Here is an 11,539-nt window from a genome sequence, read left to right on the forward strand (position 1 = left end):
GAAAAGACCACCGGTAAAATGGATTTAACAGAAACGGATACAGCAACAGCACTTCTTTTACTTCTCCACCTCCTCCTTCTCCTCACCTGACTCCTCCTCGCCACGCTGTTGCTGCGCCTCGTACTCCTCCCACTCCTTCTCCTTCTGCAGGCGCCGCTCACGGAAAAAGTTGGCTTCTTCCTTCTCCCGCTCCTCCACCAAACGCAGCTGCTCGAGCAGCTCCTTCGCCTCCGTGTAGCGGTGCCGCGCAAACTCACTGGCCTCCCGCTTCAGGCGGCGGTCCGACGTTTTGCTCTCGACCGACTCGCGCGCTGTCGTCATCCAGAAGGGCAACGTGCGCTCAAAGAAGGCGGCAAAGGTTTCTTCGCGCTCGGGGGTTGGCACCGTAGCAGAGGCACCGAGCTGCGCCAACAGCTGCTCCTTGTGCACCTTCAAGCCCTTCTTGCCACGACTCCGCGTTACGCCGTCGATGGCCTCGCTCACCTCCTCGGCGGCAGGTGTCACCTCCACCGCCAGTTCCGCCGGGATGGCCTCTGGAGCGTCCTCACCGTCGTCCTCGGAGTCCAAAAGCGCCTGTCGCGGCATCTTGCCGAAGTCCACGCCTCGGTGGTGTCCGCCCGCGTCGTCCTCCTCGTCCTCCTCGTCGTAGTCCAAATCGAACACGGCGCTGACGACGGTGCTGCCGCTCTCCCAGGAGTTCGCGTTGCTCTCTGACTCCTTGCCTAGCCAGACCGCCGCCGACAGATCCTGCGAGAGCAGCGGCTGGTAGGTGTCAAGCTTGTTCAAGTTCAGCGCAAACACATCCGAGATGGTGATCTCTTTCTTGCTGCTCTCGAACTGGCCGCCGTAGAGGTACAGCGTGTTGCCGAGAATGGCGAGAGCTGAGTCCATGCGGCGGTGCGGCAGGATCTGGCCGTGACGGTTCTTCTCGTAGCTCACCTTCATCTCTTGACTGGCGCTCTGCGCCGTGGCCTCTGCTCCTGTGTCATCGTCCGACGACTCGCTCTCATCGCTGCTGCTGCTGCTCGACTCCCCACGGTGCAGCTCCAACGCGCTCAGCTGTGCCGCCAGGTCGTCGAGGTGCTCCTTCTTGCCGGTGGTCTTCTCCTTCTTTGTCAGCCGGCGCAGCACGACCGGGTAGAAGCGCTTAGTGTCCATGTGGAAAACAAAGAGGTCGTTGTTGAAGGTCGACACCATCTTCCCACCGGGGGACTCGATGTCCACCACGCCCCCAAAGAGGTAGAGGCGCTTGTCCTTGAAGACGGAGGAGACGCCGGAGCGGATTGGCGGCGGGACGCCGCCGAGGCGAATTTTTGTCCACATCGGCAGCGAGCCGCCTTCCCTCGCCCCCTGCTCCTCCTCTCCTTGCTGGAGCCGGATCATCCACAGGTCGTGGTGCACGGTCGCCTCTGACTTCTTGAAGCGGTTGAACTTCTGCGTCGAGTAGCCGCCGTAGACAAAAAGCTGATCTTGATAGACGCCGATGCTGTGGCCGCTGCGGGCGTGTGGCACCTCCGCGGCCGGTGCGGTCTTCACCTGCGCCCACCGCCCCGCGCCGTCGAGCAGCGACAGAGTCCACAAGTCGTCGAAGTAGCGACACTCCTGCGCATTATCGTAGAACCCGCCAAACAGGACGGCGTTGCGCTTCCACAGGGCCATGCGATGGCCGCTGCGAGAGGAGGGGCCGCCCTTCAACGTCTTCAACTCCTCCCACTCGCTGGTGCGGGTGTCGAAGCGCCAGACGTCTTTGAAGTGCAGATACTGTGACTGTGACTGCGAGACAAACTCACCACCGAAAAGAATAAGGAAGTGCTTGTAGACAACCGCCTGGCTGCTGCTTCGCGGGGCCGGGTTGACGGCGGCGGACAGGCGAGCCCACGCGTTCTTTTTGGCGTTAAAGAAGTACGTCTCGTTGTACGCCTCCGTCGCCTCACCGTTCCAAAACTCACCGCCGAAGAGAATCATCTCGTTGTCCCGCTCCGGGTGGGGAACAAAGACGACGTTGACCCGCGGCGTCGGCGGGCTGACGTTTTGGACCTCCTCGACAGTTTTCAACTTCCCCTCTGCCTTCTGAATGCGTTTGAGGGTTACTTCGATGGCCTCCTCGTTGTTGAAGCCCTCCGCGGTGGCATCTCCGTCTTCCTTCTTCTCGCCTTTGTGGAGCTTCAGCGCCTGCCGAGCCGCTCGCTTGGCGGCCTTCGCAGGGTCTTCGTTCTTCTTGCGCTTGTCGCGACCCTTGCCCATTCTCGATAGTTCTGAGCGCTCTTGCGCAGCGTGCTGCGGTATTCAATAGTTAGCTTCGGTATAGATTGTATATTCGATGTGCTTCGTAGCCGCTGCGGACGTTGCCTCAATATGCGTTGCCGAAATACAGAGAGGCGTGTGTTATGGCGCAGTGAAGGTCAAGACAATTGCGCGCGACATGCGGAGAGAGCAGAAGTAACGCACAAAGCAATCAGAAGAAGATGGCAGAAGAGGGACTTGGGCGGGGCTCGCATTCACTTGGCAAAGAACGGAGGAGCAACTGCGCCGGTGGACAGATCCTTTCGGATCCTCAACGGCGCTACACAGACCAGAAAAAAAAAGGCATGACAGGTACATTTAAAAACGCCGTTTGCCCGTACGGTACACGGCAGTCGTCGTCGAAGCGGTGACTGTAGAGAGGCATGTTTGCAGAGGAGTCACAGAAAGGTAAAGCTACTCCAGCGTTCAGCAGAAGCCACAGCAGGAATAGAACAACGTCAACAGAGATGGCGAGCTCAACAGCCGTAACGCAATACCATGCGGAAACTGATGTACGTGACTCACTCCTCTACGTCGCCATCCGCAGCAGACAGAAAAGTTTCTTCTACTGTGCTCGCTCTTCCCAGCTCGTCACTGATCGCCGCAGCGCGCTCTTCATAGGTCAGCCTCACTGCCGGAGATGCGCACTGGTAGGAGCGCTGCAACGCCTGCGCGTCGTCGTACTGCGTGTAGGAGGCGAAACGACTTCGCTGGTTCAGTGCAAATAAGTCGGCCGCCGTCAGCGCCGCGCACTTCCGTAAAGTGGCTCGAAGCATTCCACTAGGGAAGGTCTTTTACGCACCTTCTCTCGTGTGTGGAGCAGAAGTACGTGCCTTGCCGCTTTCAAAAGGACAGACGTGCCCACTCTTACGTGCTGCACGAGAATCTAACGAAGCTGTGATGTGAGCGCTGAGTGCAGTTGTTGGTGCTGAGGTGACTCCTGCCACCACCGCCAAAAAATGGTGATGCCTGTACGGAAAATGCCGGCAAAGAAACAACGGAGGGACACCAAAACCTGCAGCGAACAAGTAGAGAGCATGAACATCAACGACCGACGGGCAAGTCTGTCCGGTCTTTCGAAGTAGGTGCACTGCGTGTAGCGTCACACGCGGCCCCATGCACATTGGCGGTAGCCTAAACTCTCCTGTGACAGTCCGCTGAAGGCAGGCCACCCCCACGAGGCAGGCACCGCCCCCATCGGCACGGAGCCTGTTCAATTCACCTCTCCAATCCTCAAGAAGGCGTCATTCTGTCTCAACGTCTTCGATAAAAGGTACGCTGAGTGAAAGTACAAGCGGAAGAACAGCAGAGAAAACAAGCAGAAAGGAGCGGGTGAGAGTCCGCAACACAAGGAGAACAGGGGGGGGGACGGAGCTCTTGTGAAAGAGGTAATGCAGGCTACAGCAACTCAGAAGAGCTGAGTTGGAGTGGCCAACACCTGCTTCTTAGGCGTACTTTCAACGCAGCAGTTCGAAGACATCAACAACGTACGTTCCAGTTCGCTTTCGCTCTCCGCCTCAGTTCCGACGCCGGCCGGTGAGACAGACGAGCTCACCGCACGGCCGCGAATGAGTGCGCTTCTTTTAAGCACCGCAACGTTGATGAGATGCACCGACATATTAAAGAAAGAGACGGGTGTGAACACGCGAGGAGCGGAGAGGCCAAGCGCACTGGCCCGACGCGTCGTGATCCATTGCCGCTCGTGCAGGCAGTGATGGCGGAGAGCAAATGCCTTCATCGTTACCGCCACGCATGGCTTGTAGAACCTGCCTTCGTAGTTCACCGGGTCATAGCGGCAGCACGTCTCCTTCGTAAAGTGTGCCGGATCGATCGTCCCCTCCACGTTGTAGAAGGCCACAGGGCGGCAGAGAGGGGAAGCGTTTGCGTACACGGCGTGTGTGGTGTCCGCCAAGTAGGCTTCATGGAAGGGTCTGTTATAGAGGTAGGTGGCCTCTGCCGCTGTTGCCCAGTAGGTGCTTGCGTTTCGCAAACCGTTAGCGCACCGCAGCATACGCGTCTCCGTTTCCCGGTCAAACCGCTCGCCGTTGGTGCTGAGCGGCGACACAGCGCTAGGCGCCACCGAATTTGAAGGGGATTCCGTGTGATGAGGATCGGCGAGGGCACCTTCACCTTTGGAAAAGTTATCCCACGCTTCCTGCAGCGCCGACAGGGGTGCGGCGAACTGCTCGGCATGATAAAAGAAGCCGGACCCGTTGGAGCTGCTGAGTAGCACCGGCGGGGCCGTGTCCGGGCGCAAGGGCAGGTTGAGTCGTGCGGCCAACTTCGCCGGCACCCAGACACTTCCACACCACTGCCGCGCTGCCGTGACAGTGCGAAGAAGAATGTCGTTGTCGATCGAAAACGGCTGGCCGGAGAGACTACGAGACTGCCGTGACATGCTATTGTGGTGAAGGTGCCGTGCGCTCTTGTGAAGATGGGCGAGCGATTCTTTAGAGGGAAGTGGAGCCAAACCGCTTGGGCTCGGCGAACGCGAAATGACGGCACGAGAAGAAGAGAGGAACCGTGCGGGAGTGGAAAAGGAAAGATGCGTCGACGGCTCAGATGGTTATCCTTCGGTGCAAAAGGAAAGGACGCTGCAGCCTCACGACGGACTGCAGCGCCGAGGTGCGCAAGTCGTGCAGCGGCTCGCCTCGTAAAAGAGTAGAAGAAAGAACGCAGACGAGGCTTTCATAGCACGAGAGAGTGCAACGCGGTTTCGCTGCCGCCCTCGAGATTGTGGAGTTCATCACCAAACGTTGAATTGGAGAAGGAAAGAAGAAAAACAGGCTAGAAGACTCTCCAGAACAACAGTGTGTCATGTCTCTTTTGGAGAAGAACGAAACGGGCAGTCAGTTTCGCCAGCAGAGCACACACGAACAGCAAAAGCTAAGAGTGAACAGGAGGGGGGGACATAAGCTGTGAAGTATCACCTTTGCGGTCAGTCACCTTCCACAAACCGCAGCCCTCACGAGGCACGACGAAAAGCGTCTCAGTAGTAGATGGCCTCGCCAAGCTGGAAGCAAATGGCCGCCGTCGCTGCGATCCACAAGCTTACCGTGCACACACAGACAAGGATGTAAACCGGCCGGGCGAACATTTCTGGCGCTGCGTCGTTGAGTTCCGACACGCGACGACACTGCTGGATGATGTCGCTGGCATCCGCGTCGTTCGCCTTCACCCGCTGATAGAGTCCCGCGATGTCCATGATGTACAACTGCCGGTCCAGCTCGCGGCGGGTGACGAGGCAGACGTAGAAGTACCGAGTCAGCAGCGGCCCCCAGAAGATGAAGGCAAAAAAGCCGTAGGAGTGGCCGGTGGAGTAGTAGCGATCGCTGCCGTCGTAGTGGTTGGCCAGCATGTAGAAGGTGTCCGCCAAGCCCACAATGTAGGCGCTGGTCATGGCAAACCAAAAAACGCCCATCGCGGTGCGACGCGCGCCGTGGTTCGCGCAGGCGGAGGTACAGAGGATGAGGGAGCGCATGCAGTACCACCCCGGGAACCCGGTGAAGAGGTTCTTGGGATCAAACAGCTCGTCTAAATCAAATGCCATGTGTGCGTGCTTGCTCGGGCTCATGATGCAGCGCCGCTCTAGAAAAGCGAGGTTCGACAGCACGTGCAGCTTAGCGCGGATCTCGCGCTGCATGTCGGTAATTTTTAGCACGTAGAAACTCAGCGTAGCGGCGAAGAAGAACGTTGCGAAGAAGGCAAGCAGCGTGGCGGCCTTTTGAAAGGCGTTTCGGCCAAACATGTTGTGGCCGTAGCCGCCACGCGTCGCAGGGGCGGAGAGACTCATGGCGGCCCCAAAGATGATCGCAAAGAACAGCCAGCGGTATTTATAGTGCTGATTCATCACTTTGCCCTTGCCGTCTTCGTCGTAGGTGAAGATGCAGACACTTGCCTTCGCGTCGACGAGGCTGGCGGCGAAGGCGGAGAGCCGCGGCGTTAGCCGCCGGTCCACCCGCTCCAGCCCGTGCGGGATTCGAAAGAAGGCGTAGTAGGAGGCGCCGAGGAGACCCATGACGAACCAAAGCACACACGGCATCACCATGTCCGGCAGGGTCAGATCGCCGTCCTGCACGCTCCCCAGAGGAACACGGCAGGCCACAATCACAATAGAGGTGATCTGGCACAGCATCCCCACCGCAATCGCGCACAGCGAGAAAGTAGGGGCGTCGAAGTTGTTTCGCAGGGCCGCCCCACTCACGACAAACTCGCGCTCCTCCTGTATCGCCGTAATGCGGAGGGGTGCGAAAGAGATCCATGGCAAAGATAAAAAGGGAAAGAGGAAGACAAAGAGCCGCCGCACGAAGCGCCAGAGCGAAAGGAACTCGCTCGGTGATGGAGCGGCGCAGGTGAAGATCGTGTCCGGCGACCCGTACTGCACTTCGGTGTTGCGTAGCCACTCTTTGCTCTCGCCGTCGCCGAGGGAGGAAGGGGCGCGGTAGCGCAAACTGGTGAGGCTGTGGTTAGTCTCGTCAAAGCCCAACGCTGTCGCCATGCGTTGTGCACGCAGTGTCGGGGATCGATCAGCGATGCTTCTGCTGTTGTTGCTCATTCGATCCGCGTTGGGGGCGTTGACGTCCTCCTCCGCGGAGGTCGGTATGTCTAGCGGCGGCCGAAGAGAGGCGCTGTCCTGCTGGCGAAACGGCAGGGACAGCTGCGTCGGCTCATTCGCGGTCTCCCACAGGTAGTCGTTCACGTGCTCCACAATCGTGGCGAAGAGGGCGGCCCGGGCACGTTGCAGCACCTCCGGTGCTTTCGCAGGCAACTCACTCACCCGATGGCCGTCCTGCCACACTCCAATGATCTCGCGGCCACGGCTGCTGTAGACGCCGCGGTAGATCGTGGAGTGGCGAAACTCACCACTAAAGCACTCGCCAGTGGCGAAGAACATCGTGCCGTTTCCCTCCATCAGGCCAGAGTGGAATTGGCCTACGAAGATGTTGCCGGAGGGGTAGAAGCAGACACCGAGGCCGTCGCGCTCGCCGTTGAGCCACTCTCCCTCGTAGATGGCTCCGTTGCTGTACTGAAGGTAGCCGATGCCGGTGCGCTTGGAGGTCGCCGGGACCTCCGCGAAGTCCGTCGGGAGTTTGTTCCCGAGGAAGTCGGTGCCACTCGCATCTGCGGTTTGAGATGCCATGGTGAAGAATGGACTGAGGAACAATGGGAGAGGACCGTCAGAAGCGAAAGCGAACACAACAACACTCTTTCGCTAAAAAGACGGGAGCAAGAGAGGAGCTACGCCGGGCAAATGAACGCGGCTGCCTCAAAGAACGGGTTCGTAGAAAGAAGAAACGGCTGCCACAGAAAACGAAGATTCCACTGGAGAGTAAAAGTACAGAGGGAAACAAATTCTATTCGACGTACAGAAGAAGAGAAAAATAAAGGAACTACCGCGCCTGCGCATACGGGGCGTAGAAGGGTGAACGACAACAGCTGCGATGAGGAGGAGTGTTGGGATGTCTACTGGCCTGCAGGTTGCCACCACCGTTGGGAGAAAACGCCTGAGACCTGTACTTCAGAGCCAAATGAAAGAGTAAGCGGAGAAAAAAGTTAAAGGAAGAGGGAGCGAGGGGAGGAGGGGGGAGTGAGTGAGAGACGTACACAACGAATCGGCATCGATCCTTCCGCACGATAACAGCAGGCATGCTACACCGCTTAGGTTCTGCAGCGGAGGTCGGCGGAGGCAGAAACGTCGTTTTCAGCGGCAGCGCAAGGCACACGACTGCCCGAATCCAGGCAACACCCACGGCGGTGGTTAGACCGGCACCCGTTTCGCAACCTGTAGGTTCACGGTAAAGTTTACGCTGATAAGCACCACGGAGGCGTCACTACTGCTGCAAAGCACGGTATGCCCGCTCAAATCATGGGACAAAGAAACCGCTAAACTGCAGAGAATCAAAGAAAGAAAGGAAGGAGGAAACACAAGGTTTCCGCTACAGTGCGTTGAGACAGTAATGTAAGCGGCGAGCAAACGAACAAACCCGAAGACTTCTTTTCTTTTAGGGTCAGCATACACTTCCACTTGAACGTGAACGTTCACACAGTCACAGGCTTCAAAATGCAGTGCGTACGAGGTGCTTGAGACACTATTGTCCACCTTGTATGTATGCTCCGTGGAAGAGACCGTGGTGCTCGCACATACCCTTTGAATTCCGCACTATCGGCAACACAGACACACACACACACACACACATTCCTAGGGCACCTGAGTCAGACTATCCCACATCTCTGCGTTCACATCAGCACACCACCATTGACATATCAGCGGCACGGCCCCTAACAAAGGATGGAAAATAGTGAAAAGACAGCTACAGAAAGTTATTGAATTTTGGATTTTTTTTGCCGTTTTTGGTTCTTTTGAAGTGGTGCCGCCACATCGCGGACAGCACGCGTTAAAGGGGGATTTTTTTTCTTTTAATCACGGATGTCAACACCCTCTTCTTCCCGTTGCATTTCACTCGACGAAGAGTCGAGTAAATGCCGGGAGGGAGGGAGAGCATCGGCTACGCTACGTCGCCTTCATCGAAAGCTGCGACCTGAATGACGAACAGAGAAGAGAAAAAGAAAAGGTGAGGAGAGACGCACCGCCGGTTGCAGTCATCCCATCGACGGCGACTCAAGCGACATGCAGCCTGCGTTTTGAAGAAAAACATCACTACAAGAAACAGAGAGAAAAACAAAGACAGCGACACGTCACAGATGACTTGAATAACAGAGAATTTAACGTGGGAAACAATCTCTCATTGCGTTTCTTTTACAGTTTGGCTGAGTTGCGGCTGCGCAGAATCTCCAACCCGCGCATCGCGAGCTGATCGGCCTGCGCAATGCAGCGAGAGTGAACGCTGCGGTTGCCGTCAACAGGCACGTTAGACGTCACCAAGTCCGTCACTACCAACGCGGCCCGCTGCAGGCACAGACTGGCTAAGTACACCTTGAAGATGTCATCACGATGGGGGCGGTCGAAGTGCTGCATGTAGCCGCGAGTAGTGCAGTACATCTCGAGAATATCGCTGGGCGTCGGGAAGAGCATCTGAATATCCCGCGGCGCGCCGTAGATGCCCTCCGGCTGCGAGAGGAAGCTGAACATGGCAGCGGTGGCCACATCAATCAGGGGGTCGCCGAGACGAGTGAACTTGAACTGTACCATGCCGATCAGCTGGGGCGGGTACTTGGCCCGACCCTCCAGCGACCGGTGGGTAAAGATGACGGAGGACAGGTTGAAATTGCCGTGCAAGATGACAAGGCGGTCCGGCATCGGCACCATCGTCTGCGAGAGCTGCGTCTGGTCAAAGCACTGCTGCAGCGCCTTCGACAGTTGCTCCACGGCGACGGAGCGCAGCTGGACGCCAAAGCGGCCCGGCGTGCCGCTCTTCGTGAGAGAGAGCTGGTACATCTCAATGCTCTCCTGGATGCTTTTTAGCAAGGGGTGCAGGTGCTTCTTGCTGCGCCGCGTCTCTTCCTCGGTCTGCTTCATAAACGGGGGAAGCGAGGAGTTGTGCAGGATGGTGAGGGCGTTGATCATCTGCTTGTAGAACAGCCTCGGGCGCAGCTCCACATTGATCACCATCACACGGCGCTGCGAGTAGGGGCGGCGGATGCAGGGCTGAATGAGCTGCGAGATGGCGTGAATGATTTCCCCGTCGCGGTAGCGGCGCAGGAAGAAGCGGCGGCCGCAGACGGCGTACGAGTCGCAGTACACGAGCGTCGCCGGCACGTTCAGCTCCGGCGAGGTCTCCTGCAGGTGCGCCATGATCTCGTACTCGCGGCGAATGTCCGCGGAGAGGTACGGCGAAGGTCCGCGAGGTTGGATGCGCAGCGTGTAACTGCCCGTGCGCAGGGAAATGCGATAGGACTCGAAGAAATTGCTGCCCTCCACGTACTCGAAGGTGATGGGGCCAGCAGAGGTGGCGAGGCCCGGCTGGGTGCGAAGTTTCATGCCCGGCCCCGGCTGCGGCGGGATGGTGAGAGGAAACAGGTGCGGCAGGTGCTGGGCGCAGTAGAAGAGAATGCGCTCCTGGTCGTCGTCGTCCATGCGGTAGCGGTCCTTCACCAGGACCTGGACAGGGGAGCACAGCTCGTTCGGCGGGGGCGGGATGAAGAGGAGATTGTCGTTGTAGTTGTGCAGCTCCTCCGTCACCCACGAAATCGGCTTTCCATTCGGGTCCACGGGCCGCCGAAAGAGCGGACCAATCTCTTTCTCCGCACCCTCGACGACCTCGGCCCAGAACGGGTCCTTCTCCGCCACTATCTTCAGTGCGGCGATGATGTCCTTGTACACATCGCTCGCGCCGTCCTCGATGAGGAAGACTTCGGTAAAGGGGCTGCCCGGAAGCTCCCGCGCCACCTGGCAGTGCGCCTCCACATCGTCAAAGTAGAAGATGTTCGGTTTGATGTCGTAACGCAGCGCCTCGCCGGTCGGCGTGCGGCCAATCCGTACCTCGTCCAGCGCATGCATGAAGATATCCGGGTAGGGCTTGCGCTTGTGGTAGACATAGCTCTGCACGTACCCGTCGAAGAGACCCGTCACCTGGAAGCTGTTCTTGTAGTTGTTGCTGCCCTTCCCGTACTCCACGGGGCATGACACTGGAAACGCCGAGCTGACCGTGTCGGCCACTGAGTACGTCATGGCCTTCGCCATCCGTCGGTACTGGCCCTCGTACTCCCAGGTGTTGCCCATCGCAAAGAGGCGGATCTCCTGCTGGCTCTTTGCACGTAGGTAGTGCAGCAGGTTCAGCACGTTCTTGCGGGGCGACACCTTCTCCAAGGTGCACAGAAAGGCCTCCACGTCCACCAGCTCCTTAATGTGCAGCTGCACCACCGGGTCGCGCAGCAGAGGGAAGCGCTTCTTGAGTGCCTCGACACGCTGCGGGAAGGCGATGTTTAACGCGTCCAGCTCCTCGCGGTTGTGCTTCGACAGGGCCAGCAGCATAAAGTTAACCTCTGCAGTGAAGTCGGCGATGAACTCGAGTCGGTTGATCTCGCCCAACTCGAGACGCTCGTAGGCGCCCTTCAACCCGCGCGCGCGCTCCGTGAACTCAATCACGGTGAAGAAGAAGTTGCTGTACTGCTTAGCCAGGAAGGGAACGGAGCGCTCGTCCTTGCGCTCGACAATGATGTGAGACCCGGAACGCTCAAACACGCAGCGCATCATCGTCTCGCACAGACGGCGGGCGGCGGGAAATGGGGAGGTAGTGATGACCCCCGCCAGGTCCATCATCAACACCACTTCGGCCGGCATTTTTTTCCTTCTTGC

General features: G+C 58.2%; 5 protein-coding genes across 8 annotated transcripts; all 5 read right to left on the minus strand.

Moving 5' to 3' along the window:
- Positions 1–57: 57 nt before the first annotated feature.
- ABB37_06601 (hypothetical protein) lies at positions 58–2,350 on the minus strand (the record flags this gene model as incomplete). Of its 2 annotated transcripts, none has more annotated exons than XM_015804910.1 (1): positions 58–2,350. In XM_015804910.1, the coding sequence occupies exon 1, from the start codon at positions 2,242–2,244 to the stop codon at positions 58–60; it is 2,187 nt and encodes a 728-aa protein (XP_015656203.1). In that variant the 5' UTR covers positions 2,245–2,350. The 2 variants fall into 2 exon arrangements, with proteins under 2 accessions (XP_015656203.1, XP_015656202.1); XM_015804909.1 differs by having other exon boundaries at positions 58–2,337.
- Positions 2,351–2,804: 454 nt separating this feature from the next.
- ABB37_06602 (unspecified product) lies at positions 2,805–3,253 on the minus strand (the record flags this gene model as incomplete). Of its 2 annotated transcripts, none has more annotated exons than XM_015804912.1 (1): positions 2,805–3,253. In XM_015804912.1, the coding sequence occupies exon 1, from the start codon at positions 3,057–3,059 to the stop codon at positions 2,805–2,807; it is 255 nt and encodes an 84-aa protein (XP_015656205.1). In that variant the 5' UTR covers positions 3,060–3,253. The 2 variants fall into 2 exon arrangements, with proteins under 2 accessions (XP_015656205.1, XP_015656204.1); XM_015804911.1 differs by having other exon boundaries at positions 2,805–3,224.
- Positions 3,254–3,691: 438 nt separating this feature from the next.
- On the minus strand, positions 3,692–4,758 carry ABB37_06603 (hypothetical protein; the record flags this gene model as incomplete). Its single annotated transcript, XM_015804913.1, has 1 exon — positions 3,692–4,758. The coding sequence occupies exon 1, from the start codon at positions 4,679–4,681 to the stop codon at positions 3,692–3,694; it is 990 nt and encodes a 329-aa protein (XP_015656206.1). The 5' UTR covers positions 4,682–4,758.
- A 514-nt stretch (positions 4,759–5,272) lies between these two features.
- On the minus strand, positions 5,273–7,800 carry ABB37_06604 (hypothetical protein; the record flags this gene model as incomplete). 2 transcript variants are annotated; one of them, XM_015804915.1, is made up of 1 exon in its annotated part: positions 5,273–7,800. In XM_015804915.1, exon 1 carries the CDS (start codon positions 7,421–7,423, stop codon positions 5,273–5,275), a length of 2,151 nt encoding a protein of 716 aa, XP_015656208.1. In that variant the 5' UTR covers positions 7,424–7,800. The 2 variants fall into 2 exon arrangements, with proteins under 2 accessions (XP_015656208.1, XP_015656207.1); XM_015804914.1 differs by having other exon boundaries at positions 5,273–7,795.
- Positions 7,801–9,040: 1,240 nt separating this feature from the next.
- ABB37_06605 (hypothetical protein) lies at positions 9,041–11,524 on the minus strand (the record flags this gene model as incomplete). Its single annotated transcript, XM_015804916.1, has 1 exon — positions 9,041–11,524. One exon carries the CDS (start codon positions 11,522–11,524, stop codon positions 9,041–9,043), a length of 2,484 nt encoding a protein of 827 aa, XP_015656209.1.
- Positions 11,525–11,539: the final 15 nt, after the last annotated feature.

The sequence above is a fragment of the Leptomonas pyrrhocoris genome (assembly GCF_001293395.1).
Source record: "Leptomonas pyrrhocoris isolate H10 chromosome Unknown, whole genome shotgun sequence".
Classification (NCBI taxonomy): Eukaryota; Euglenozoa; class Kinetoplastea; order Trypanosomatida; family Trypanosomatidae; genus Leptomonas; species Leptomonas pyrrhocoris.